Source organism: Myodes glareolus, chromosome 1 (assembly GCF_982192425.1).
Source record: "Myodes glareolus chromosome 1, mMyoGla1.1, whole genome shotgun sequence".
Lineage (NCBI taxonomy): Eukaryota > Metazoa > Chordata > Mammalia > Rodentia > Cricetidae > Myodes > Myodes glareolus.
The window spans coordinates 66,721,477-66,747,070 of record NC_142026.1 but is presented as its reverse complement, the minus strand read 5'-3'; the positions used below and the strand labels follow the sequence as shown (position 1 = coordinate 66,747,070).

At 49.0% G+C, this 25,594-nt stretch overlaps 2 protein-coding genes across 2 annotated transcripts; both read left to right on the top strand.

Moving 5' to 3' along the window:
* Positions 1-2,290: 2,290 nt before the first annotated feature.
* Pnma8c (PNMA family member 8C) lies at positions 2,291-7,627 on the top strand. Its single transcript, XM_048431662.3, has 2 exons — positions 2,291-3,422; positions 7,311-7,627. The coding sequence occupies exon 1, from the start codon at positions 2,807-2,809 to the stop codon at positions 3,419-3,421; it is 615 nt and encodes a 204-aa protein (XP_048287619.1). The 5' UTR covers positions 2,291-2,806; the 3' UTR covers position 3,422; positions 7,311-7,627.
* Positions 7,628-14,025: 6,398 nt separating this feature from the next.
* Positions 14,026-17,522, top strand: Ccdc8 (coiled-coil domain containing 8 subunit of 3M complex). Its single transcript, XM_048431661.3, has one exon. It carries the CDS (start codon positions 14,821-14,823, stop codon positions 16,702-16,704), a length of 1,884 nt encoding a protein of 627 aa, XP_048287618.1. The 5' UTR covers positions 14,026-14,820; the 3' UTR covers positions 16,705-17,522.
* The last annotated feature ends 8,072 nt before the right edge of the window (positions 17,523-25,594 follow it).

The following is a 25,594-nucleotide window of genomic DNA, read 5'->3' as shown; positions in this document are numbered from 1 at the left end:
AGCCTGCCATAACCACGATCTAGGCTCCTAAATGCATAGTTTGTCCCATCTGGACACTCATGTATGCTCAGCACGTCACCCGCAGCCTGGCGAAAGATAACTTCTCAGTAAACACTGCTCTGTCAAATAAATGAGCCATTCTGTTGCCGCCCTCTCAATTTGGAACGTGTCTAATAAAACCAGGGCCGTGCAGCCAAGTGCCAGAGACTCATAAACCCAATAGCAAATATTACGGGTCAGCATTTTTACTTCACTTTTGAGGGGCAATGCATCTCTGGGTTACAGTGCACAATGTTATCTGTGCACAGAAGTGAAGTGGAGTGGGGCGGGAGAAGCGGCATATGGGTTAAGAGGGATTCCTGCTCCTGCTGAGAACCCGAGTTCGGTTCCCAGGATCCAGCTCACAAGCCCCTGTAACTCCAGTTTCAGGGGATCTGACACCCCTTTTGGCCTCCTAGAGGACATGCACACATGTGGCGCACACACATACGTATAAAAATAAAGCTTACAGAGAAGAATCAAAGGTGATTTCTCTCCCCGCAGCCCTCTTCTTTTAAATGTGATTACAGATGGCTATGAGCTGTCATGTGGATGCTGGGAACCGAACCCGGGTCCTCTGCAAGAACAAGAGTTAAGTTATCTCTGCAGTCCCTTCCCATGCTCTTTTTGTGTGACGGGCAGGGCTGTGACGGAAGCCAGGCCTGGAAGGTATGAAGCAAATGCTCTGTTGTTGAGCTCTGCCCGCAGCTCAGTGTCTGAGGAATTCGAGAGAGGACGTGTGTCCTCAGGACTGGAGCCACACTTGCTTTCATGTTGCATAAACAATGTATAGACAGTACAATTATGTTTAAAATAGTTTAAGATTTTTTTTAAAGTGTGGGTGTATATGCTTGTGTGAGTGCCTAAGGGAACCAGGGAGTGCATTATATCTCTGAAACTGGAGTTATAGGTAGGGGTTTTTTTTGTTTTGTTTTGTTTTGCTTTTTGAGACAGAGTTTCTCTGTAGCTTTGGAGCCTGTCCTGGAACCAACTCTTGTAGCCCAGGCTAGCCTCAAACTCAGAGATACACCTGCCTCTGCCTCCCGAGTGCTAGGATTAAAGGCATGAGCCATCACTGCCCGGCAGTAATTAACTTTTTAATATTTGTTTCTTTAGTGCCAATTTTACTATGTAGCCTTGGTTGGACTGGAACTCGCTATGTAGATCAGGCTATGTAAACTAGGCTGGCTTTGAACTCACAGAGATCAACCTTCCTCTTCCTCCTAAATGCTAGGAATAAAGATGAATGCCACCAGCCTTGGCTACAGGTAGTTGTGAACTGCCATGTGGGTGTTGGGAGCCAAAACTAGGTCTTCTGCAAGAGCTGCCAGTGCTTTTAACCACTGAGCCACCACTCCGGGCCTACTTCCTGTTTTTCCAGAGGATCTGAGTTGAGTTGGAAGTCTTCAGGAGGGCCGGCTTCAAACTGTATTTCCAGTTCCAGGGGATCAGATGTCCTATTCTGACCTCCATGGCACCAGGCACACATGGTACACAGGCAGACACACAGGCAGAACACACAAACACAAATACATAATAAAAAGGGAAAGATTTTTGAAAATAACTTTCTACGTGTGTATATTTACATGGATCCGGCTGTTCTTATTTTATTCAGGAAGTAGCAGTGTTACAGTCTGTTGTTTTTAACGTCAATGCTCAGCCGGGTGTATCTCAGCTGGTAGAATGCTTGTCTGGAAGCTGGGGCCCTAGGTCCCATCCCTAACGCTGAATAAATCAGGCACGGTGGTGCAGGCATGTAGTAGTTAGCCCGGATCTTAAGAAGTGGAGGCAGGAGGATCAGGAGTTCAACATTTTGGTTACATAGCAAATTCAAGATCAACCTGGGAAACATGAGATCACGTCTAGAGATGAGGGTAGAGACAGAGAAAGACAGAATCAAAGAAAAAAAAAAAAGAAGCCTCTTAGTGATACTCAAAACTCTCTGAATTGGCTGGTGGGTACCCTTCAAGTTGGCTTCTGTGCCCTTATCAGTTCTGTCATTCTTTTACTGTTTCCTAACTTTCTGAACCTTAACGAAGTTGCAGGCTTACTTTGTTATTTTCCTTGTCCCCCCTGCCCACGCCCTGCCTGAGAAAGAAAGCGAGGAGCTGACCCTTCGCTTGGTATCACGTATCACTTTTCTATGCCTAGGTCTCTGATTTCAATGCAGCTGAACCCGCCCTCCAATGGCAGAGGCGATGCTCTAGAGGTTGCCATGGAGACCGCAAAACCGCAGCGCACAAGGAAGCTATGACGTCACTACCGGAGCAAGTGCAGCCGCCACCATCACATCCTGGTCTTTAACTCTGTCACAGTGCACATGAGAGCGACCTCTGGGCCAGCAGTGAGAGGCGACCTACTCCAAACTGCCAAGTCGCTACCTACGACACTCAATTAAGGTGATAGCAGCGGCAGGGAGACCAGCGGTTGTCAAGGCCACCAGCAGTTCAGGGGAGTCCGCATCATCAAACTCCTTGGAGAGGCCTTGCCCAGGACCTGGGAGCCACGACCACCCAGCTCCAGTTCTGTGGTCCATGTGAGTAGCTAGGAACTTCCAAGGGTGAGCTCAGACGGGGCAGGCTGCAGAAGGCTGGGTTCCCCTTGACTGAGTAGGACCAATTGGTTCTATTAGTAGCCTCACCCGTGAGGCCCGGTTTTCTCATCACCCTCAGAAAGATCTCTCGGCACCCTGGATCCTTCTAGGGGTTCTCAAGGTAGCTCCACCGCGCAGCAGCGCGCATACAGCTGCCTCAAGGAGCTGGGCAAGATGGTATTTGGAGTCCAGGACATTGCATTGTTAGAACATGGGTGCAAGGCCTTGGAGGTGGACAGTTACAAGTCCTTGATGATCCTGGGAATCCCAGAGGACTGTAGCCACCAAGAATTTGAAGACATCATACGGACTCCGCTCAAACCACTGGGCAAGTTCGAAGTGGCTGGGAAGGCCTATCTGGAGGAAGATAGGTCCAAGGCAGCTATCATTAGGTTGGCAGAGGACCTCAATTACGACGTGGTGCCCAGGCAGATCAAGGGCAAGGGCGGTATGTGGAGAGTGGTCTACATGCCCAAGTGGCAGGACATCGAATTCCTAACCAAGCTCAATTTGTTCCTGCGGAGAGAGGGCAGGACGGTAGAGGATGTGGCCCGCATCCTCAGTCGCGAGCTGTGTCCCACCACAGTAGCTCCCAGAGAGCTACCTTCCAGGGAGTGCAGTCTGTCTCTGCAGGGGGAGAACGCTGACGAGGGGACCACCGCCAAGGCCGATGAGATGCCCCCTCTCAAGGACCCAGAGAAGGAGAGCAAGGCTGAAGAGGGCAAGAAGGGCAAGAAGAAAAACAAGAAAAGTCGGCGCCGACAGCAGGCTTCTGATAAGAAGCCGTGAGGTGATGTTGGATGACTGTGGATGGGGAATGTGTGTGGCAGGGGGGTGGGAGTCATCCGAGTGGGAATGGGATGACAGTTGGAGGGCACATAGCATTTTGGCACTTGAGAGTGAGTGAATAGGAGGTGCTGGACCAGTGAGTGGCAACTTTTGAGCCAGATTGAACATCACCTGAGTGTTTTGCATGGTATTTGACTCTGTGAAGAAAACTTACTTATTTTGGTCAATGCGGAGGGTTGCATTTGAGCATGTTGCTCACTTGCTCTATCAGGAAACCACATACTCAGCCCCTCTCTAGGCGATTCTAGGCAAACTCTCTGTTAGCGAGCTATAGCTGCAGCGTGAGCCTGGTACATTCATCTGTGCTCATTTGTGGACTGCAGCTGAGTGGGCGTGGCTAACATGCGGTTGAGGTGGGTCGTCTCTTCCTCTTTTGTTTACTCCACGTGTATCCTGAAATGACTCTTAGATCTTGGAATAAAGAAGGGTGAAAAATCCAACAAAAGTGTCTTTGACACTCGGGAGTAATAATGGGAGCACTTGGATACATCTAAGAGAGCAAAATTTTCATTTAACTTTAGATAAAGTTAAGGGATCGTATACGGTTGAGTGTGGGGACACTTTATTCATTCAACCAACAAAAATTTCTCCAACATCTGGAATGTGCCAGGTACGGGACACACGGTTAATGATTTTTAGTCTTACCCTCATGGCTCTAATTCTGTATTTGAAGAATTGTGGATAACGTTTGAGACTGTGCAAGGAGCACAGAAGTGTGTGTAGGGGGTATTGCTTGAGTAAGGGAAAGCAGCTTCTGACTGAGAAGGGTCCCAGAGACTTGTAAAAAACTTGTAGCAACTGGGAGGCCAGCAGGACCAGTCCCTCAGAGGGAGCCAAATCCACAATGGTGCATGTGACTGTTGCCACAGAGACCACAGAGGGGACAGGTGCCTGCTAGCCATTGCCTGAAGAGAAGCTCCATGATGGCAAGCCTTTGAGACCGTTTTTTGCTAGTCTTGCCAAAACGGGAGCTGACCCCGGAAGAACCTGTTCTGAAGACTCTAGTTGGGAACAAGGGTCACCATTCTGCCATCGCCAGAGGCTTGATGTTGAAGAGAGTTCAGAAGCCAAGGCTGAGACGTGAGCTACCCATGGGCCCCACTAAGGGCTCTGTTGTTCTGCATGTGTCCCTAAAAAGCTGTGATTGTTCAATAGATGTCAACTCTCCTTTCCTGAAGGGAGGGTCGGGGTGAGACCCTTCAACCCCGATTGACACCTGAGGTAGGCGTGTTTATAAACATCCCCAAATTAAATCCCAGGAGTCATGTCTTGGAGGAAGAAAAACACTCTTTAAAAAAATAAAGTGGGGAGGGGGTAGGGCAGACTTCCCATTGAGAGAGAGAGAGAGAGAGAGAGAGAGAGAGAGAGAGAGAGAGAGGAGAGAGAGAGAGAGAGGAGAGAGAGAGAGAGAGGAGAGAGAGAGACTGACTAAGCCAGGCTTGATGGCTCATGGAGGTGGGAGCAGGAAGATCAAGAGTTCGAGGTCAGCCTTGACTGTATAGCAAGTTTGAGGCCAGTCTGGGCTACATGGTGTTCTATCTCAATAAATAATAATTGGTTCTCAAGTCTATAAACTGAGTATTATGTGAGGGTGGCAAAGAGGAAAAATATTGGGAGCGTAGCACAAAGGTCCCTGAGCCCACAGATCTCCAGAGAAACCAGGGATATTGAACACACAGGATTGTCTTTCCAACGGGAAAGATGAGAAACCTGTTCTTCCATCCAGGAAGCTGGGAACCGGAAGTGATTAACATTAACAGCCTGGTGAGTTGTGTTCTCTGTTGGGCCAGGCCATATTCAGCTCCTATAACTAGGACCAGAGGAGGCTAGTAATCTAAATGACCCTAATAGCCAGAGTCTCCTCCAAGCTCCCACAACCAGGACCAGAGGAGGCTAATAGCCCAAAAGCCTCTGTGTTGTCTGTGTGACAGAGACCAGGCCAGATCCTTAGCCCCTTAAGCTAGTACAAGTAGTGTATCTCCAGAGCCCTTCTTCTTGGAAAACGGCACAGATCCTGAGTTGTTGCAATGTAATCACACTTCCTTGTGCAGCGGGGATTGATTTACAGCAGGGAGCTTTTTTCCCAAATTATACTGGACTTAAATACATTGGGAATAAACCACCTGTTATGAGACTTCCCAAAATCTGATCCATGTTGATGAAGTCAGTCTGCACCAGGTTTTCATTCCTATCTCTTCAAGTGGTTCGCTTCCCTGTATGACACCTTCAGGGACCCCCTCAGAAAAAAACAAATAGTGCAATCCAGTTGGGCACGGGTGGAGAGAACACCTACAAAGTTCTACTACTTCAGGGATCTATGAGGGTTCTAGCTGAATTTCATATCAAAACTAATTTATGGGGGCTGGAGAGATGGCTCAGGGGTTAAGAACACTAACTGTTCTTCCAGAGTGCTGGGTTCAGTTCCCAGCATCCACATGGCAGCTCACACTATCTGACTCCAAGATCTGACACTCTCTTACATACACACAGGCAAAAACACCAATGCATATCAAGTAAATAAACTAGCCCCTCTTTTAAACATGTAGGTATGTCTACACACAGAATTAATGTTTTGAGGCAGAGTCTTGCTATGCAGCCTTTGCTGGGCTGAAACTTACTATGTATCCCAGGCTGGCCTTTATTTAGCTCACGGTCTTCTTGCCCCAGTTCCCCCTGGGGTAGGAGTTACAGACTTGTACCTATGCCTATGTATTGATTTTTCTCCTATCTTATAACATGGAGATGCCATATCTTGTTTGTTTTGGGATACTGTGGTTCTCTATTAGCATCAAACTCCTTCAGCCTCCAGAGTGCTGGCATTATAGGTAGGAATCCTTCACTCATCTTTCCCTCACTGTCTGTGATCCACCTACAAATACTTCTGGAGCATGGGAATTAAAGGTGTGCATCACCACGCTCAGATATGTGCAGGTCTACCTGTGACTTTTCCGTCCCCCCTTTGATTTCTTGGAAGTTACAACTTAACGTCAGAACCAAAGGCTGTCTACCTTTCCATCTGGGAAGCCATGCCATCAGAAAAGCCTGATTCTGTCCATATGTCCTCAGTAGTTTCAAGACACCAAAGGGAGTTTTCCAATTTAGTTGATTGACATAACCTAAAGTCTCAAAGAGACATTGGTTTCTATCTACTTCCCTAGATGGCTCTTTCTGGTATCAACTTCAAATTTCTTTTCTTTAGTACAATGATTAGCAGGATAGAGCTCTTCCTGCTGTCTCCACAAACACTTTTGAATTTCTTACACATCTGTAGTCAGTCAAGAAGCTTGTGGCTCTATATGCTGTTGAGATGAAGCCAGGAAAGGGGACCTGAGTTTGATCACCAGGTCCCATGTAGTAGAAGGTCTCCACATGAGAGCCGTGGGCATGTGCACCCACCACAACACACACACACTATTAGATAATTGTGGATAAAGAAGAGGTTCTTGCCAGGAGGTGGTGACACACGCCTTTAATCCCAGCACCCGGGAAGCAGAGGCAGGCAGATCCCTGTGAGTTCGAGGCCAGCCTGGTCTACAGAGTGAGTTCCAGGACAGTTTTTTTGAAAACAAAAAAGAAAAGAAAAGAAAAGAAAAGAAAAGAAAAAACAAACGAAAAAGAGGTTCCTGGCTCCATGTTTACCATTTTAGTCCTGGCCTTGATGTTCCCACTCTCAGAACACTGTGTGTCTGTGCTAATTATTACATTAGCCTAATCCTACGTAGATGTCACACACCCACCAGCATGTCTGTTTGATGCATGTTGTTTAACATCAAGGCACAATGGCTGTATAATAAAGGACAATGTGACATTTTTTCTTCTTATTTTGCAGCCTGAGACATGCATGCATTTCCCGGTATTTCTCATATGGCCACTGTATCTGTGACAGGCAACATGGATCATTATTAAATGCTGCCCACAAATCCAGAATCCAGAGACAATTTCCTCAGGGAGATTGTTGGGACCAGGTGACATTTCCTGACGTTGCACTGCAGGCTGTTGTGTGACTGGAACAATTTGGTGCTTACTGCGCCCATGCTGCCGATGTCAGGCAGAAATCCCCAAGTAAACTACAACAACCTTCTTTGTTCTTTGTGGTTGATGCTCCACTGTATGCATATGAACTAATAAATAATGATGCTAATGAAACCAGACTGTGTCCTGAGTATGTTGGGGAGGTGGGGAAGCTACACAAGACTACGTTTGGGAAAATTATCTGGTTGCTAAAAAAAAAAAAAAAATTAGGCCAATAAAATGGCTAAGTAGATAGATTCTTTCAACCAAGCTCGCATATGGTAGAAGGGGCGAGCAAATTCTCAAGTGGTTCTCTGACCTCCACATACACGCATGTGCATCTCTCTCTCTCCCCCACCCCACACACATACATACACACACAAAGGCATTATTTTTTAAATTCCAAAGACTCCTTTGATGAGTTTTGCCTCATGGTTTTTAAAAGCGATGGTATCTGACGCCACTGGCCGAGAGAACACAGAACACCAAGCTTTCTTTCACCTGGCTGACTTCCCAGGACCCCAGGCTGTTTTCCAAAGCAGAGGTGAAAGGTGGAACACTTTGTTTAGAATAAAAACAAGTAGTGTAGAGAAGGGTGTGCTGGGCTGCGATTCCTGTTCTTGGGAGGGGAGACTGAAGGACGAGTTTAAGGCCAGCCTCAGCTACAAGAAACCCTGTCTCAAAACCTTCAAAACCACGGCTGTTTATGTAGCTCTGCTGTGGATTGCTTGCTTAGCTAGCTGGGTTGTGGGAAGCCCCTGGGTACCATCCTAAGTGTTTCAAAAACGGGTGGGAGTGCACACCTGTCATTCCATAACTTGAGAGGAAGAGGCAGGAGAATCAGAAAAATCAAGGTCATTCTTGGCTACTGATTGAGTTCACTCTGTCTCAAAAATGAGATGGGGGAGGGAAGATGGCTCGACTGTTCAGAGCACTGGTTGCTCTCCCAGAGGACCTGCGTTCAGTTCCCAGCGCCAGACGATGAGTTACAACATCTGCAGTTCCATGTCTAAGGGACACACTGCCCCCTTCCATCCCCTTTGGTTGCCAGGTGGGCAAGTGTACACACACACACACACACACACACACACACATGCAGGCAGAACACCCATACATGGAAAATAAATTTTGTTTAGAAATGGAAAAAAATAAATGGATCAAAACACACACACACACACACACACACACACACACACACACAAAATTAAAAACTAAACCAAACCACAAAGCAGTGATGGGTCCTATCCTTCATGTTAGGCCTGGTGGTACATTTTTTAATCCCAGCACTTGAGAGGCAGAGATAGGAGGATCTCTGAGAGTTCTAGGTTAGCCTGGTCTATCTACATTAGAAGTTCCTGAACAGCAGGGTTACAAAAACAAACAACCGCTGGAGAGACAGCTCAGAGGGTAGAGCGCCCAATCTTCCACTGTCCACTGTAGAGTAGTAGGCAAAAAAAAAAAAAAACAAAAAAACAAACAGCCCCACCCCCCAAAAAAATCTCAAGTAGCTCTTCAGGTAGTCAAATCATCTGTTCTCATTCCTGAAGAGAAAAGGTCTGGCTTGTGACTGTAATTGTTACAAAATCAAATTAACGAGAAAGAAGCGAGAAAAGAACTTTTTCCCTTAAAGTTAAGTGTCTGGGGATCCTCGTGGGAAAGGGAAGCCAAAAGGCAATGAGCAGGGCGAGATAACTTTGTAAACCTTGGAAACAAAGAACCCTCGCTTACAGAGAGAATCCAGGGTCTTGCTCATGGCTGGCAACAGATCTACCCCAAAGCAATCAGAGCAAGACAGGACAGGCAGAGACTCAAAGTGAAACAATGGAATGCGAATATGAATCTGGAGGAGGGTTGGTTGGTTGACTCCTCCAAGCTCTCTCACGGTGGATCTCAGCTGTCTCCTGTGGCAAGGGATTTATGTCCTGCCTTGAGGCAGCCAGAGGGAAGGAACAGTGAGAATCTCCCCTAAGTTTCCTCAGGTCAGTAACTCTCAGACAGAAGGAAGAATGACTCACTTCTCCAGGTTCCTTCATCTGTAAACTACAGCACCGCAGTCTCACACTACTCTGGTATACTTTGGTTCAGACATCAGTTTTCAGTTTTATTAAATTCAATTGCTATTATTAGAGATTGAACTCAACCCAGGGCCATGCTACCTATAGGCCTGCACTCTACCCCTGGGCTGAGGGATTCTAGTGAGAGGCTCTGCCATTGAGCTATGCCCCCAGCCCCTCACTGGGGGATTCTAGACAGGGGCCCTACCACTGAGCCAACCCCCCCACCCCAGCCCCTCATTGGGGTATTCTAGGTAAGGACTCTACCACTGAGCCATGGCCACAATCCTCTCTGGGAGATTCTAGGTAGTTGCTCTATCACTGAGCAACAATAGACAATTCTTTTAAGCAGTATAAAGTTTAGTTATATAATGGTTGCACCCCAGACTGGGTGGTTTAAAACACCTCCAACAGAAATGACCAGTGGCAATTTTTATAATATCAACTATCTTGGATTTTCATTTTTAAGTTATTATATGTGTGCGTGTGAATAGACACACACACACATGCGTTGTGGAATAATCTTTTTGTACACTATGAAGATGTGTCCTTGCCAAGGTGCCTTCTGATTGGTTTAATAAAGAACTAAATGGCCAATAGATAGGCAGGAGGTATAGTATAGGCAGGATTTCCAGGCTCAGGGAGGACTCTGGGAAGAAGAGAGGCAGAGAAACTAGCCAAATACGTAATGAGACAGACAGACACACAGAATGGGATAGAGGCAAAAACCAAGTGGCAGAATGTAGATTAATAAAAATATGGATTAATTTAAGTCATATGAGCTAGTTAGGAACAAGCCTAACTTTCATAATTGATTAGTCTCTGTATTATTAATTGGGAGCTGGCAGCAGACCCAAATGAAAGTCCTACTGCTTATATGTGTGTGTATAATATGTATAATATATATAAATAATTTTTCTGAGAATTATTCTTAGAAATTGAATCCTGTACTTCTGATCTTCCTGTCTTAGTCTTCAGAGAAGCCTGGATGAGACATTAAACCCAGTTTAAGACGTTTTATTTTTGGTTTTTTGAGACATGGTTTCTCTATGTGGTTTTGGAGCCTGTCCTGGAACTAGCTCTTGTAGACCAGGCTGGCCTCGAACTCACAAACATCTGCCTGCCTCCTGGGTGCTGGGATTGAAGGTATGAGACACCACTGTTAGCATTTTTTCCTAACGCGAGCCCTCTGCCGACGCAAATTCCAATTAAGCAAAATCAAAACAAGCCAAATTTAAAAATATCCAGGTTTAATGGGATTCCTGTGCTCTCGGGTGGCCGCGAGGCTGCCACCTTGACCACCATGAGGAAGGAAAAGGGACCACGTGTTTCTCTTTCAGGAGTTCATTTAAATACCCTGTGGGAGTGGTTCTGGACCCCCCCTCCCCACAGGGGTCAGGACCTGGCATCCTGGGATTTGGAGTCCAGACCAATACAACTCTCAGGCCTGGGGACTGGGATAGATGCGAGAGACTGGGGTCTACGCTCCCAACTTAACACCACTGCCCAGTTTAAGAAGGTTTTTAAATTAGATTTATTAGCCAAGTGGTGGTGGTACACAGTTTTAATCCCGGCACTTCAGAGACAGAGTCAGGTGAATCTTGGTTCCAGAATAGCCAGGGCTACACAGAGAAATTCTGTCTTGAAAAACAGACAAAAAAAAAATTACCTTTATTTATTTAAGTCTGTGTTTTGCCTGTGTGTATATAGGAGTGCCACGTGTGTGTCTGGTACCCCTAGAAGTCAGAAGAAGGCATTGGATCCCCTGGAACCGGAGTTACAGATGGTTGTGAGCCACCTTGTGGGTGCTGGTAACTGAACTTGGTCCTCTGCAAAGAGTAGGAAGTGCTCGAACTCCCAGAGTCGTATCTCCAGTCCCAATTTTTGGGATTCTTTATAACTCCGACCTAGTACTTGCGAGGCAAGTGCTCCTCGGACAGCGCTAAATCCTCAGCCTCGAGGTTTAGAACTCAACGTGTGCCGCCACTTAAATCCAGTGCTCCTGGGCGGTTTCGGCGGTTCACTGCAGAACACCTCTGCTTTGGGGAAGAGGGCTATGGGAGGGGCTGCTTCTGTATCTGCTCTATGGAAGTTAGCAGCATCTCAACAAAGCTCAGCCGGGGCCACTCCTTGTGCTAGTCTGTGGAGGTAATTACCATTCAAACTGAGGGAGGAGAGGCTAGAGTGCAGCCACGTGAAGAGGAGGGACGTCATCTAAGCAAAGAGCGGAAGTGGCCCCCTGACCCAGAGGAAGCTGTAGCTGCAGGCAGTATAGGACCGGTTCAAAGCAGACTCCCAACCTCAGCCCTTCCCCCCAGCCAATAACAGCCTCTCTGACACTTTCCTTTCTCTCCCTTACCCCCTTCTCTCATTGCTAATATCTGCCTTCAAGGTCTTCCTGAGTTAAATACAATCATAAGCATTTATTTTACTTTAATTTTTTAAAGATTTATTTATTTTTTCTGTGCATGCGTGTTTTGCCCGAGTCTTTGTCTGTGCTTGTTTGGTTCTTGGGGATCTTATGTATCTGATTCCCTGCAACTGGAGTTTTGGGTGACTGTGAGTCACCATGTGGGTACTGAGAACCAAATTCAGGTCCTTTGCAAGAATAGCAATTGTTCTTAATCACTGAGTTATCTCTCCAGCCCCTGGTGTGGTTTTTTTGAGACAGGGATTCTTGTAGCCCAGGCTGGCTTTGAACTCTCTTTGTAGCTCAGAATGACTTGACCTTCTTGATCCTCTTGCCTCCAAGTACTGGGATCACAAGAGTACACCCCATGTTAAAGTCACTTTTTAAATAAAGCCCAGGTCTGGAAGATGTTTTTGTATTGGTATTAAAATCACTTTTTTAAAAAAGTGATTTGTATTTTTGTGTTCATTGATGTTTTTTCCTGCATGTATGTCTGCGTGAGGGTGTCGAATCCCTGGGAACTGGAGTTACAGACAGTTGTGAGCTGCCACATAGGTGCTAGGAATTGAACCCGTGTCCTCTGAAAGAGCAGTCAGTGTTGTTAAAAAATGCTGCAAGATCCCCAGCACTGGCAGGCAGGCAGGCCCACAGACAGAGAAGGCTGCTGGCCCCCTGACCGGGAGAGTTGCCAGCCCAGGAGGACCCAGTCATGAGATGCTGGGCTGGTCCTGGCTCCCAGGAGTCCCCGGAAGGTGCAGTTTCCCAGCGGCAAGCGGCTGCGCAGGCGGCGGGTAGAAGGCACATAGACAGGCACATCATACAGAATAGAATTGGGTATTTATTACTTAGAGGAGAGAGAGGGAAAGAATGAGAAGAGGAGAGAGACAGAGAAGGGAGCAGGGGAGAGGGTAGCGCGCGCCAAAAGGAATGGTGAGAAGCTAAGATGGGGGGGGGGTCGTCACCGGGAGTGTGCGTGGCTTGTCTCTTAAAGAGACGAAAATCATAACAAGTGCTCTTAACCATTGAGCCATCTCTCCAAATCCTGATGTCACTTCTTTACTTGGCTTTTGTTGCTGTTGAAAATATTATCTTTATTCCTGGTATGGTGGCCCATGCCCCTAAGGCCTCAAAGGGCGAGACAGGAGGATTGTTGAGAGTTTGAGGTCATGTGGGATACATAGTAAGTTAAGAACTAAGGGCACTACAACATCTCTGTGATCTTAAAGATTTATTTTTGTTTCTAAGAAAAATATTAGCCGGGTGGTGTTGGTGCACATCTTTAATCCCAGCACTCAGAAGTCATAGACAGATGGATCTCTGTGAGTTCGAGGCCAGCCTTGTCTACAGAGTGAGTTCCAGGACAGACTCCAAAGCTACAGAGAAGCAAAACATTTTAATTTAAAAATTTATCATTGCGTCTGTATTTGCATATGTATAATCTGTGTGTGGGGTTGCACTGTGGCGATCAGACAGCTTTGTAGAGTTGGTTTTATGTGGGTTCTGGGGACTGAATTCAGGTTGTCACACTTGCATGGCACATGTTTTTACCCAATGAGTTATCTTGTGGGTCCGTTTTTTATGTGCACGAATGTCTTGCAGGCGGGGTGTGTGTGTGTGTGTGTGTGTGTGTGTGTGTGTACCACATGAGTGCAGTACCCACAGAGATCAGAGGAGGGTGTTAAATCCTCTGGGCCTGGAGTTGCAGAGGGTTGAGAGCCATCATGTGGGTCCTGGGACTCAACCCAGGTCCTCTGCGAGAGCAGCTCAGGCTCTTAACCATTGAGGAATCTTCCTGGTCCCATCCAGGTAACTGCAATGGCCTTCAAACGATCTCGGCCATAAGCGGGCCGCAAGCGTAGGTAGCTCTTAGTCTTGCGCGTCGAGAATAGAAGGTTGGAGACTCAGTCAGTGACTTTCAGGGAAAGCTGAAGACGTTAGTTTTGGCAGCTGAGGTGGGACTCCCTCCCTGGCCTCAACGAGGCCCTGAGGGGTGGAGGGGCGGCCACACCTCTGTGGAGGAGGAGAGGGAGGCTGCCCTGAAGGGAGTGGACAGCTCCGCTGCCAGTCTTTTCAGTCTGAGAGTGTAAGATGAGACGGAGTAGGTGGGCCTCACCCAGGAGGGGAGGGCGCCCAGAAACTTCCTGCGGCTCTCTGCTCCACAGCGTACCGCAGCCTGCGAAACAAGGTCGGCCTGGAGCGGGTGGCAGCCTGCCTGGGGGCGGGAGACCCTCCCCGGGGCTGGGCGGAGGCCTTTAAGCGCCTCGCCATATTGAGCAGCCACGCTGAGACGCCTTTGTTTGTAGAGTCCTCCCGCTAACTTTCTGCTACACTCGGAGTGTCCGGGCCTAGGGAGAAGCGATCCGAGCCCGTGCGTCCCCAGCTTGGAGCCGGGACACTGGCGTTTCCCGTGTGAACCCAGCTTTTAGCCTCGGGATTGACCGCGCCTCAGTTCACGTAAGCATCCTGGAAAATCGCTCACTACAACTCGGACGGAGTGAGGGAAAATCCAACTTGGATTTGTCGCCTGCGGAGAAAATTGCAGGGAGGTGACACTCTGCATGAGCAGAGTTGCTAGGACTCTCCCCTGCCCCCTCCCTAAGACTAGAAGCTAAGTTTTTTGTTTGGGCTTCGTGCCCCCCACCCCAGAATCCACTCTGGAGATCTTAAAGACTCTCGAGAAAAGCCACGTGGGGGGCTGGTTCCCCTGGGGCTTCCTCCCCTCTCCCGATTGCCTGATCCTCTGGAGCGTCCCTGATGTCTGCAAAGATGTCGATCTGGACGTGTTAGTGGAGGCCTTAAGGCCTGTGGGCACCTTTAAGAAGATTGGGAAGGTGTTCCGTAAAGAGGAGGACTCCACGGTGGGAATGCTGCAGATTGGGGAGGATGTTGACTATCTGCTCATCCCCCGGGAGGTCCGGCTGGCTGGGGGCGTGTGGAGAGTCATCTCCAAGCCCGCCACCAAGGAAGCTGAATTTCGGGAGCGCCTGATTCAGTTTCTGCAGGAGGAGGGCCGCACCCTGGAAGACGTGGCCCGAATCATCGAAAAGAGTACTCCACACCCACCCCAGCCCCCCAAAAAAGCCAAAGAACGCCGAGTGAGGAGAGTCCCACAGATGGTCACTCCTCCACTTCGGCTGGTCGTAGGCACCTATGACAGCAGCAACGCCAGTGACAGCGAGTTGAGTGACTTCGAGACCTCCAAAACCAAAGGCAATAGGGGCTCCCAGAGGACCAGAAAGGTGCGCAAAATGCCAGTCAGTTACTTGGGCAGCAAATTCCTGGGCAGCGATGTGGAGAGCGAGGACGATCAGGAGTTGGTAGAAGCCTTCCTCCGCCGCGGGGAGAAGAAGCCCAGCGCTCCTCCTCCACGTCGCCGAGGCAATCTGCCAGTGCCCATGTTTGAGGACAACCTGGGACCCCGGCCGTCCAAGGCCGACAGATGGCGAGGGTATGTCAGCCAGGTGTCCTGGGGGAAGCTGAAACAGAGGGTGAAGGGCTGGGCACCCAGATCAGGCTCGGACATGGTCGAGACCCAGCAGGCCTCCATCGCAGCTGAGAGGGCTGGAGAATTGAGACGTAGCCATACCAGTCGGGACGATAGCTCCAGAAACACAGGAGACCGGAGCGACCAGACACCGGGTACCAGACGCTGGAAGCCCAAGATCAAGTGGGTCTCCTTGAGGCGGTGCAGGAAGGAACAGGCGCCACTCGCGGCTCAGGGGACAGACTTGCCAGCTGAGGGGCCCCCAGAGGCTGCAGAGAACCAGAGGGTAGATGTTCCAGCTGAACGTGGAGTAGAGGCTGCACCTAATCCGAGAGCAGAGGGGGCAGCTAACCCGAGAGCAGAGGCTGCAGCTAACCCGAGAGCAGAGGCTGCAGCTAACCCAAGGGCAGAGGCTGCACTTAACCCAAGACCAGAGGCTGCTGCTAATCCAAGGGCAGGGGCTGCACCTGAAGAGAGGGCAGAGGCTGCAGCTAACCCGAAGGTAGAGGCTGCAGCTAATTCAAGGGCAGAGGCTGCAGCTAACCCAAAGGTAGAGGCTGCAGCTAACCCAAAGGTAGAGGCTGCAGCTAATTCAAGGGCAGAGGCTGCAGCTAAACCGAAGGTAGAGGCTGCAGGTAATCCGAGGGCAGCGGCTGCAGGTAATCCGAGGGCAGAGGCTGCAGCTAATCCGAGGACAGAGGCTGCAGCTGATCTGAGGGCAGAGGCTGCAGCTAATCCGAGGACAGAGGCTGCAGCTGATCTGAGGGCAGAGGCTGCAGCTGATCTGAGGGCAGAGGCTGCAGCTGATCTGAGGGCAGAGGCTGCAGCTAATCTGAGGGCAGAGGCTGCAGCTAATCAGAGGACAGAAGTCATAGGTAGTCAGAGGGCAGAGCGCCCAATTAACCAAGAGACTGGAGGTGCAGAAAGTGAGAGGGTGGAGGCCCCAGCTGACCAGAGGGCAGGAGTCCTCCACGACCAGAGGGAGGAGGCTGGACCTCAGGCTATAGCGCAAGCCTCAGCTAGCTCTGTTACCCTAGGGACAGCCCCGGGATCTAGGGCCCGGAAACAGGTAAAGACAGTGAGGTTCCAGACCCCAGGACGGTTCTCATGGCTTCACAAGCGCAGGAGGGCCTTCTGGCACACTCCCCGGTTGCCAGTCCTGCCCAAGAGAGTCCCCAGGGTAGGTGAGGCTAGGAGCCTCAGGGTGCTGAGGGCTGAGGCTAGAGCAGAAGTGGAACACAGACAGCAAGAGGAACAGCTGTGAGAGGTGTCCAGGGCCCCTGCACCCTGCCCTGTGCTGGCCGCTAAGGTGCCTTGTAGGCTCCTTCTACCTCCATGTTTGAAAATGGAGGCTGCTGAGGCAGGCAGCACCTCCTATGCCTTTACCAGCATTACTTTTCTCCTCCCTCCTCCCCCCCCCCTCCTCTTTTTGAGACAGTCTTGTTGTGCAGCCCTGCGGGTCTGGCATGCTGTACATAATTGGTCTCAAACCCACAGCAGCCCCTGTCTGAGTATCCTGTGCCCTAGGATTGCAGGTGTGTTCCACTACATCTGGCTCCCGTGACCTCTTTTGTTTTTGTTTTGTTTGAGACAGGGTGGCTGACCTGGAATGCACTGTGTCTTAGGCTGACCTCGAACTCAGAGAGATCCACCTGCCTCTGCTAGAACCAAAGGCACATGCCACCACCAAACCTGCCTTCCTGTGGCCCTCTTATGATCTTGTTTTTTTCTGATAAAATCATTTGTTTTTAGGGGGTTTCTGATAAAATCATTTGTTTTTAGGGGGACATAGCTGTAGACACACTTGACTTTTTTAATACATTGATTTTTTTTTTAAAAAATATACTGAATATAGCATCTCAGAGAATGTAAGGAAAGAAGCCCACGAGCGTGCTTGCCTGGACGGTGCTATAACGTCTCGCTGTGTGTCTTAAGTGTGCACAGCCTGGCAATGGGAAATGGGCAGAGGAGGGGTTATTCTGTCCTATGTCTTCTGTCTACAACTAGCTTTGATGGACGGCCCCTTTTGCACTTAAAGAGAGGGCTCAAGCTGATATGCAAATAAAAGTGTTTACAACAGTGGTTCTCGACCTTCCTAATGCTGTGGCCGTTTAATACAGTTCTTCATTTTGGGGTGAACCCCCACCCATAAAATTATTTCTGTTACTACTTCATAACTGTAATGTTGCTACTGTTAGGAACTGTAATGTAAATATCTGGTATGAAGGCTCTCTGATATGTGACCCCTGAAAGGGTTGTTGGACTCCTAAAGGGGTCATGACCCACAGGTTGAGAAACACGGGTTCTCAACAAGGGGGTTTCTTGTTTCCGAGTCGTCATGGATGGTGTTGGGGGTGATTTGGCTTGGCTCCTTAATGACGATGACCCTGTGTTTAAGCTGTCACTTTGCCAGCCATGTTTAGGCTGCTAAGTGCTGGAGGGCTGGAGGTTAAAGGGCCTGTGGACTTCACATACCACACTGATTTTGGCGACAAGGCACTGAAAAGCCACAAGGAGTAGGGTGCAGGAGAGATGGCTCAGCGGGTAAGAGCCCTGACTGCTTCTTGCAGAGAACCTGGGTTTGATTCCCAGGACCCACATGGTGATTCACAGCCATGTGTAACTCCAGTTCCAGGGGATCAGATGCCTTCTGTTCTTCAGTCACCGGGCACATATATGATATACATACATGCCACATATGTCACCAGGCAAATATATAAAACACATACATGCAGCCCAAACACCTAGACACAAACTGATGCCGGATGGTGGAGTTCTCATGCTTTTAATCCCAGCACTTGGGAGGCAGAGGCAGGCGGATCTCTGAGTTCGAGGCCAGCCTGGTTTACAGAGTGAGTTCCAGGACATCTGGGGCTACACAAAGAAACCTTGTCTTGGAAAACAAAACAAAATAAACAAACAAAAAGGTCACCAGAAAAGCACTCAAAGCATTTAGTCTGGGACCCTGTTGTTGTACTGTGGTGTAGGCCAAGATGACTGCGTGGCCTTTGAATGTGAAGAGATTTTTTTGCTCTCTGTTTTCTGAGACAGGGCCACCTTATATAACCTCAACTGTATGGTCCTGCTTCTGTCTCCTGAATGCCAGGATTGCAACTGTGTGCCGCCCTGCCCAGCTTCCTCTTGCTGTGGTCGCTGTCACTCTGTTTCTATGATATGCCTGTGGGAGTCAGAAGACAACTTGGGATCAGCTCTCTCCTACCATGTGGATTCTGGGGATCGAACTCAGGTCATCAGGCTTGGCAGCAATCAGCTTTACCTGTCCTTACCTCACCACCCTCTTCAGTCTGTTTTGACTGAGCTTACAAACATCTGGGGATGGTTTAACTGTTAGAAAAGAAGCATGCTCAAAGGGGGAAGCAGTGTGCACAACTGCCTCTTATGACCAGACACTGGCTGCCCAGGGACTGCAGGGGTGGAAGGAAGGTGAGGGTGACTCTCTGTGATGGTTCACAGCCTACAGTCACTAGCAGTGAAAAAGAGCGTTAGTGGGAGAGAGCAGCCCAGCCTTCTTGTGGTGGTTTTTGTTTTGTTTCATTTTTTTGCTCTTTTTTTTTTTTTTTTGAGACAGGGTTTCTCTGTCTTGGAGCTCACTTTGTAGACCACGCTGGCCTCAAACTCACTGAGATCCACCTGCCTCTGCCTCCCGAGTATTAGAATTAAAGGAGTGCGCCACCACCATCCAGCACCCAGTGCTCTTGTGATTGAAGAATTATGTCCTAGGAGCCCTTACTTTCTTTCTTCTTTTTTCCCCCTGTGGAGAGATATCTGTGGAGACAACACAATACAAAAGGGAAGGAAAAGAAAGGTGGGTTTTACAAAGGGTCATCATAGAGCCAGCCTGCCTAGAATTCCCCAGTGATAGGTGTGGCTCAGATGTTAGGCAGGGGCTCTGCCACTGAATCATGTCCCCAGCCCTCACTGGGGGATTCTAGGCAGGGGCTCTATCACTGAGCCACACCCCAGCCCCTCACTGGGGGATTCTAGGCAGGGGCTCTATCACTGAGCCACACCCTAGCCCCTCACTGGGGGATTCTAGGCAGGGGCTCCATAATGAGCCTTTGTATACTCGCCTTTCTTTTCCTTCCCTGCTGTGTTCTGAAAGGGAACAGTCACATAATATACTGCACAGTTCTCAGTGTGGCCTTGCTATAGCCCCTTTTGGTATTGGTTATGGGCAAAGCTTGTTTCCTTACAGCTCACAGCCAGTCCAGAAGAAACTCCCACTGATGAGTTGACAAAAAGGTAAAATATGGACCCCTACCTGGAGGAGTGGTCTTGGTGGGGGCTGGATGTGTCTGGAATGACCAGGTTAGGGGTAGAGATTGGGGTGGTCCTTGTTGTCCACAGCCACTTGAAGGTAAAAAGGAAAGCATCAAAGGACGGTATCACCTAGTGACTGTGCTCAGCCTCCCTCACAGGGCCTGGAGCTCAGTGGGCTTTAGGGACAATATTGGAGTACCAGGTAGGGAAAAGGGTGTGTGTTGTCACAGCAGAGGGAGGATGGATCAGACACAGGACTACAGATTCCAGACACCCTTTGCCCTTGGTGACACTTCATTTTACTTTACTGGCGCGGGTGTACATGTACACATGCACGTGCGCGCGCGTGCACACACACACACACACACACACACACACACACCTAATCCACACTGACACAAGCACAAATGAATAGGCCCCCATACAAATGCATTGGCAGCCCTCCCAAAATGTCCACAAATCCATGGACACACATACACAATGTTCATTCACACTGAGGATCACAGACCCACCAGGTCTCCACACATGCCAGGAAACCCTCTGTCCCCTGACACACATGCTCCACCATACTTACAAATGTTAGCATCGACACCCATGCTGCTAGACACCCCTGTAGACACATGCAATACCACCAAAACCCAGAAGACTGTTGCAGAATGGATTGACACTATGGAGGACCCTCTTCCTGGGAGATATTCCCACGGTTTGAAATTGGACAAACCTGGGTCAGCTTGACCTTTAGCCTGCCCCTCCCTTGAGTGGACACGATGTTCTCCTCCCTCTCTTATCAAGCAGGAGCATCCAGAGAGAACCCAGATGTGAGAGAGGAATCCTTGCATTGCCCTAGACCAACAGGATAAGTGGTGTTGTAACTCCCACGTGAGATGTACAACCACTCTAGAGTTATATGGTGCTGGGGATCAAACTCAGGGCTTCAAACATGCTAAGCAAACACTACCAACTGAGCCCTATGGGATTTCTGCTTAGTCGGTTCCCAAATTCAACCAGAGGCACAGCTTCTGAACTGTGTGTGAGATGTTGAGCATGCCCAGGTCACCCAGTTTACACAAGACGCCTAGTCGCCTGCATAGTTTGGACCAGCGGGATTGAAGCGCCACCTGCTGGTCATAATGAGAACTGTGGCTAATTCAGGCAAGAGGCTGTGACTGGTTTGGGATTAAAGTGAAGGCCTACTTCTGCAGCCATCCTAGACCGTTCTAGAACATGGTCACATCCCTGGACACACCAAGGGGCAGATATAGCCTCGGAGGCCGAGGGGAGGGAGGGTCTTCACAGGCAGTACCCTGTGACCACTTGTGGCCAGGAGTCATGACCAAGTCAGAATGATTCATAAATGAGTTTAAAGTTGCACCACCAAAGTGTGAATTTAGGGACTTGGTCTTGCAGGTACCATTTAAACCTTCTTTGTAGCTGGGATGAGCATGCCGTGAACCCCGGGGTAGGATAACAGGGAGTTCAGACCACAAGGTTCGTCATGTGGGGAATGAGGGTGAGAACTCCTGCCCTCATCCTAGCCCCCTTCTTCCTGATGGAGCTGAAGAAAAGAAGACACAGGCATGAATGCGACCCAGAATCTGAACAACCAGCCCCTTGCTTTCTTTTCTTCGTTTTTAAAAATCACATTTTAGGCAGCATGGTGGTACTGACCTGTAGTGTCAGCTACTCCAGGGACTGAGGGTCACTTGATTCTGAGAGTTCAAGGCCAGCCTGGGTAACAGGTGAGACCCTGCATAGATAAACACACGGACAACCACGCGGATAAGGAGGCTGAGGTAAGGGCTAGAGAGATGGTTCAGTGATGCAGAGGACAGAAGTTCAGTTACCAGCATCCACATCCAGAGGCTTACAATCACCTCTAACTCCAGCTCCAGGGGATCATATTGGCCTCCCAAGGCACCTGACACATGTCACATGTGCACACACACACACACACACACACACACACACACACACACACACACAAATATGCTCTTACCCAAAAAAAAAAAAGAATTGATGGGAGAGACACAGGGAGAGAGAGGAAATCTCTCCTTGCTGGGATCTCCTTGACCCTACCCTTCTCCACCTGTATGTCTGCTTAGATTTCCCACTATATTCTTCCCTGCCATAGCCAAAGCAGCTGTATTCATCAACCAATAAAAGCAACACATATTCACAGCATACAGAAAGACAGTCTGCATCAAACAGGAGGTGGGGGACTCGGTGGCCACTTGTGTCCACCTCAGACTGATTGAAACCCTTGGCTTTCATGTGGGCTTGTGTGAGCGAGCATGCTGGATGGCACCTCTGACATCATAGTCTGGGATGAAGACAAACGCATGACGTATCAGCTCCTAAAATGAAGAGGCAGGATTAGGACATCAAAGAAGACTATATATAGTGAGTCTGAGACCAGCCTGGGATACATAAGACACTGTTGGAAGGATTGATTGAATACAGAAATGGCAGGATAGTCTGCTCTAAGAGCATGTTCATACTGTCCATTTCTGAGCATTATTCTAAGATTTATTACACATCCAACTGCATTGCCCCATGATACTGACCTCCCTGCTTTTTAAAAGATGAAGCTCTTGCTGGGTGGTGGTGGTGCACGTCTTTAATCCTAACACTTGGGAGGCAGAGGCGGGGGTGGGGGAGTGGGAATCTCTGTGAGTTCAAGGCCAGCCTGATCTACAGAGGGCAATCCAGGACAGCCAGGACTACACAGCAAAAACCATGTCTCACAAAATGAAATAGAACAAAACAAAACAAAATTAAGCTCATAACTCCGAAGTGGAACCCAGGGCCTTGTTCATGCCAGGCAAGCCTTCTACCATGAAACTACATACTTAGGGTTTCACTAGGGGATTCTAGGCAGGGGCTCCACCTTAGATAACTAACTCCAAGCTCTTCAAACCAGTTTCATCTGAACCACTGTCACAAAAACACATGAAAAGAACTCATATGTGGAGGGGGAGAAAAAGCCTACTGTCCTATTGAATATGGGAACATCCTTGGCTCCCAGGTCCAAGCTGAGGAAGAAGAGGTTGACAAGAGATTGGGAAATAGGAGTCAGCAGGTGGTGGTGGTGTGGGATTTTGGAAGAGCTTCCTGGCCTCACTCCTGCCATCTGGCCCCACCCCATCCTCTTTCTGAGGCTTGTACATATCTGAAATCACAGTCCCTTAGCTATCTTTGAGAAAGATGGAGATGCTGGAGTGGCACCTGACACTCTCCTGTCCTTTGCTGCCCCTGCCCATCAAATGTTAACCAGCAGCATTTTTTTCCCCTGCACCATGACTGCCATAGGGGGCGGGTGTGCCAAGACCACTTTAAGTCCAGGATAGATGCATTCCCACTCTCCTGACCCCTCATTTGACCATTTTCTTGCTCTTGCTCCCCATAACTACATTTTCCTATCTCGTTTGGGGGCAACAAGAAGGGGTCACCTATCAGATGAGTCAGATAACTGGGTTCCTATTTCAGGGCTGTGTGACTCTTGGCAAGCCACCCACCAGTTTCCTCATCTGGAAAAAAACGCTCACAATAAGAGCATCTAGGACTGGGTATATAGCAGGTCTGTTGTTACCTTGCAGGAAGACTTCGATTCAGCTGATACCCCAGGCTTGGTGGTGCATGCCTGAAATACCAGCACTCTGGAGGCAGAGGTAGCAAGATCAGAAGTTCAAAGCCATTCTCTGCTACATGCGAAGTTTCAGCCCAACCTGGGCTAAGCAGGAGGTTTTAACAGAGTGTGGAACATTGCAGCTGAAATAGAAACATTAGCTTTTGTGGTGGTTGTAACTAGTATAAACTTCACGCCTCCCATCTCTGGACCTGGACGCTTTGTTCCACCTGTGTAGTAAGCGCCGGCGCTGGGGATTTTTAACAGGTCCTGGAGCGTCACCTGGTGGTGTGCTCCGGTCTTGCATGGCAGGGGTTGAGGGACGAAGGTCTCCTTGTTCCCATCACCTTCATTCCTTCCCGTGAGCAGTTCTAAGCCCTGGTCACACACCCAGAAGGGCTGGGAGTGTGTTCCTCTGTGTGAATGTTCTGAGGAGCCTGCACATGGATGGGTGGAGCCGAGTCTTGTTTTCTACACCTTGGCTCAGTCTAGTAATCGTTTACTTCGCCAGCTTTACTGTAGTTTTACTACTTTTACTGTAGGGGGCGATCGTGAGCCAGTCCTGGAGTCTCGGGCGGCACTTTCCCAACTTTTGTCTTGAGACAGGGTCTCCTGCATCCAGACTGCCAGTACTTGCTATGTGGCTGAGGATGACTTTTAACTTCTGATTTTTCACCGCCCCCCGTAGACAGAACCCTAGTCAACTAAGAGCCCTGCTTCTGGATAGATCTTTGAGGCTATTTCCGGGGAGGATCAAATAATGATTGAAAACCCTGGCGGCAGGTGGCCCATCCACAAATCCTTTTTAGGTAAGCCTTTTCTGAAGAAAAAACTGCCTGCCCTTATTTTTCATTTTAAACATTTGTGAGGATGGGGTGGGGGTGGAGGATAATTGTGTGTGAGGGGCTGGGGTATTCAGAGTGTTGGTTCTCTCCTTCCACCATGTGAATCTCAGGGATTGAACTCAGGGAGGGTGTCAGGCTTGGTGGCAAGCTCCTTTACCCACTGAGCCATCTTCCTGGGCCACACCGTTGATGCACTCAGCTCTCAGGCTCTTCAGCATGCAGATGGCCACGGTGGAGGTTTCCCCCTTTATGACATATGCCCCATTCTGTGCCTTTAGAGACGGCTGACATAGCACACAGTTTCTGTGACAGGTAAGGTGTAAATTATGGGAAGCTCATGGAATGAATAAGCATTCAGAGAAACTTCCATAGACCAATCTTGAAAAATGTTATCTTGTGGCTGGGTGGTGGCGGTGACACACATGCTCGGGAGGCAGAGGTAAGCAGATCTGTGAGTTTGAGGCCAGCCTGGGCTACAGAGCGAGTTCCAGAACAGTCAAGGCCACACAGAGACACGGGGTAGGAGCATGTATCCCACAGCATGTGAGACCAGAGGGCAACTCTCAATTTCAGCTAAGAGAGCCAACTCAGGTCATCAGGCTCGCCCGGCAAACATCTCATCCACCAAGCCATCTCACTGACCTTGACAATCTTGAGTTAGCATTAACTGGCAGAAAGGGCTGTGGGAAGGTGGGGTCAGGCTGGTACAGCTCGAAGGGAACTGTCCTCTACATGTTGTCCCCAGCTGGTGATGCTGCTGTGGAGAGGTAGAAGACCTTTTTGGACATGTGACTTAGCTACAGGATGCAGGCCCTAAGGGTGGGCCTTGAGCGTCCTAGCTGGCTCTGCTTGGAGTCTGGTCTGCTTTCTGGTTCCTACCACGTGAGCTGTGTAAACCCCTGTGGCCTTGACCTGGTACTGCCACGCTGCCTTTCTTGGCATGATGCAGCTCTCTTCTCAACTGTGACTGACAACCACCCCTGAGCTGCTTGTCGGATGTCCCACTGCAGTATGGAGAAAAACAACACTTGCTATACTATAGACGGGGGCAGTCCTGTGGGTGGGTTGCTAGGGGTTTACAGAGACCATTGAGTGCTATGGAATTTTTTAGAAGTATAATCCATCACCTAGCATGTAAAGAAATACCAGTTACAGCTGCTAGCCATAATCTCAGCTATAGGAGAATTAAATTCTAGCACTACTGAACTGAGGTCTCTGGACCTATAGCAGCAACAGAGAAGCTCTATGGTGGTTTGAATAGAAATGACCCCATAGATGCATGTGTTTGAACGCTTGGTCATAAGGAGTGGCGCTATTAGGTTGGCCTTGTTGGAGAGGAAGTATGTCACTAACTAGGGATGGGCTTGGAGATCTTAGAAACGCAAGTCTGTGTCAGTTTGTCT

Excerpts from the sequence above, each read along its gene's own strand:
- Ccdc8 (XM_048431661.3), top strand. The coding sequence starts at position 14,821 with ATGCTGCAGATTGGGGAGGATGTTGACTATCTGCTCATCCCCCGGGAG.
- Pnma8c (XM_048431662.3), top strand. The coding sequence starts at position 2,807 with ATGGTATTTGGAGTCCAGGACATTGCATTGTTAGAACATGGGTGCAAG.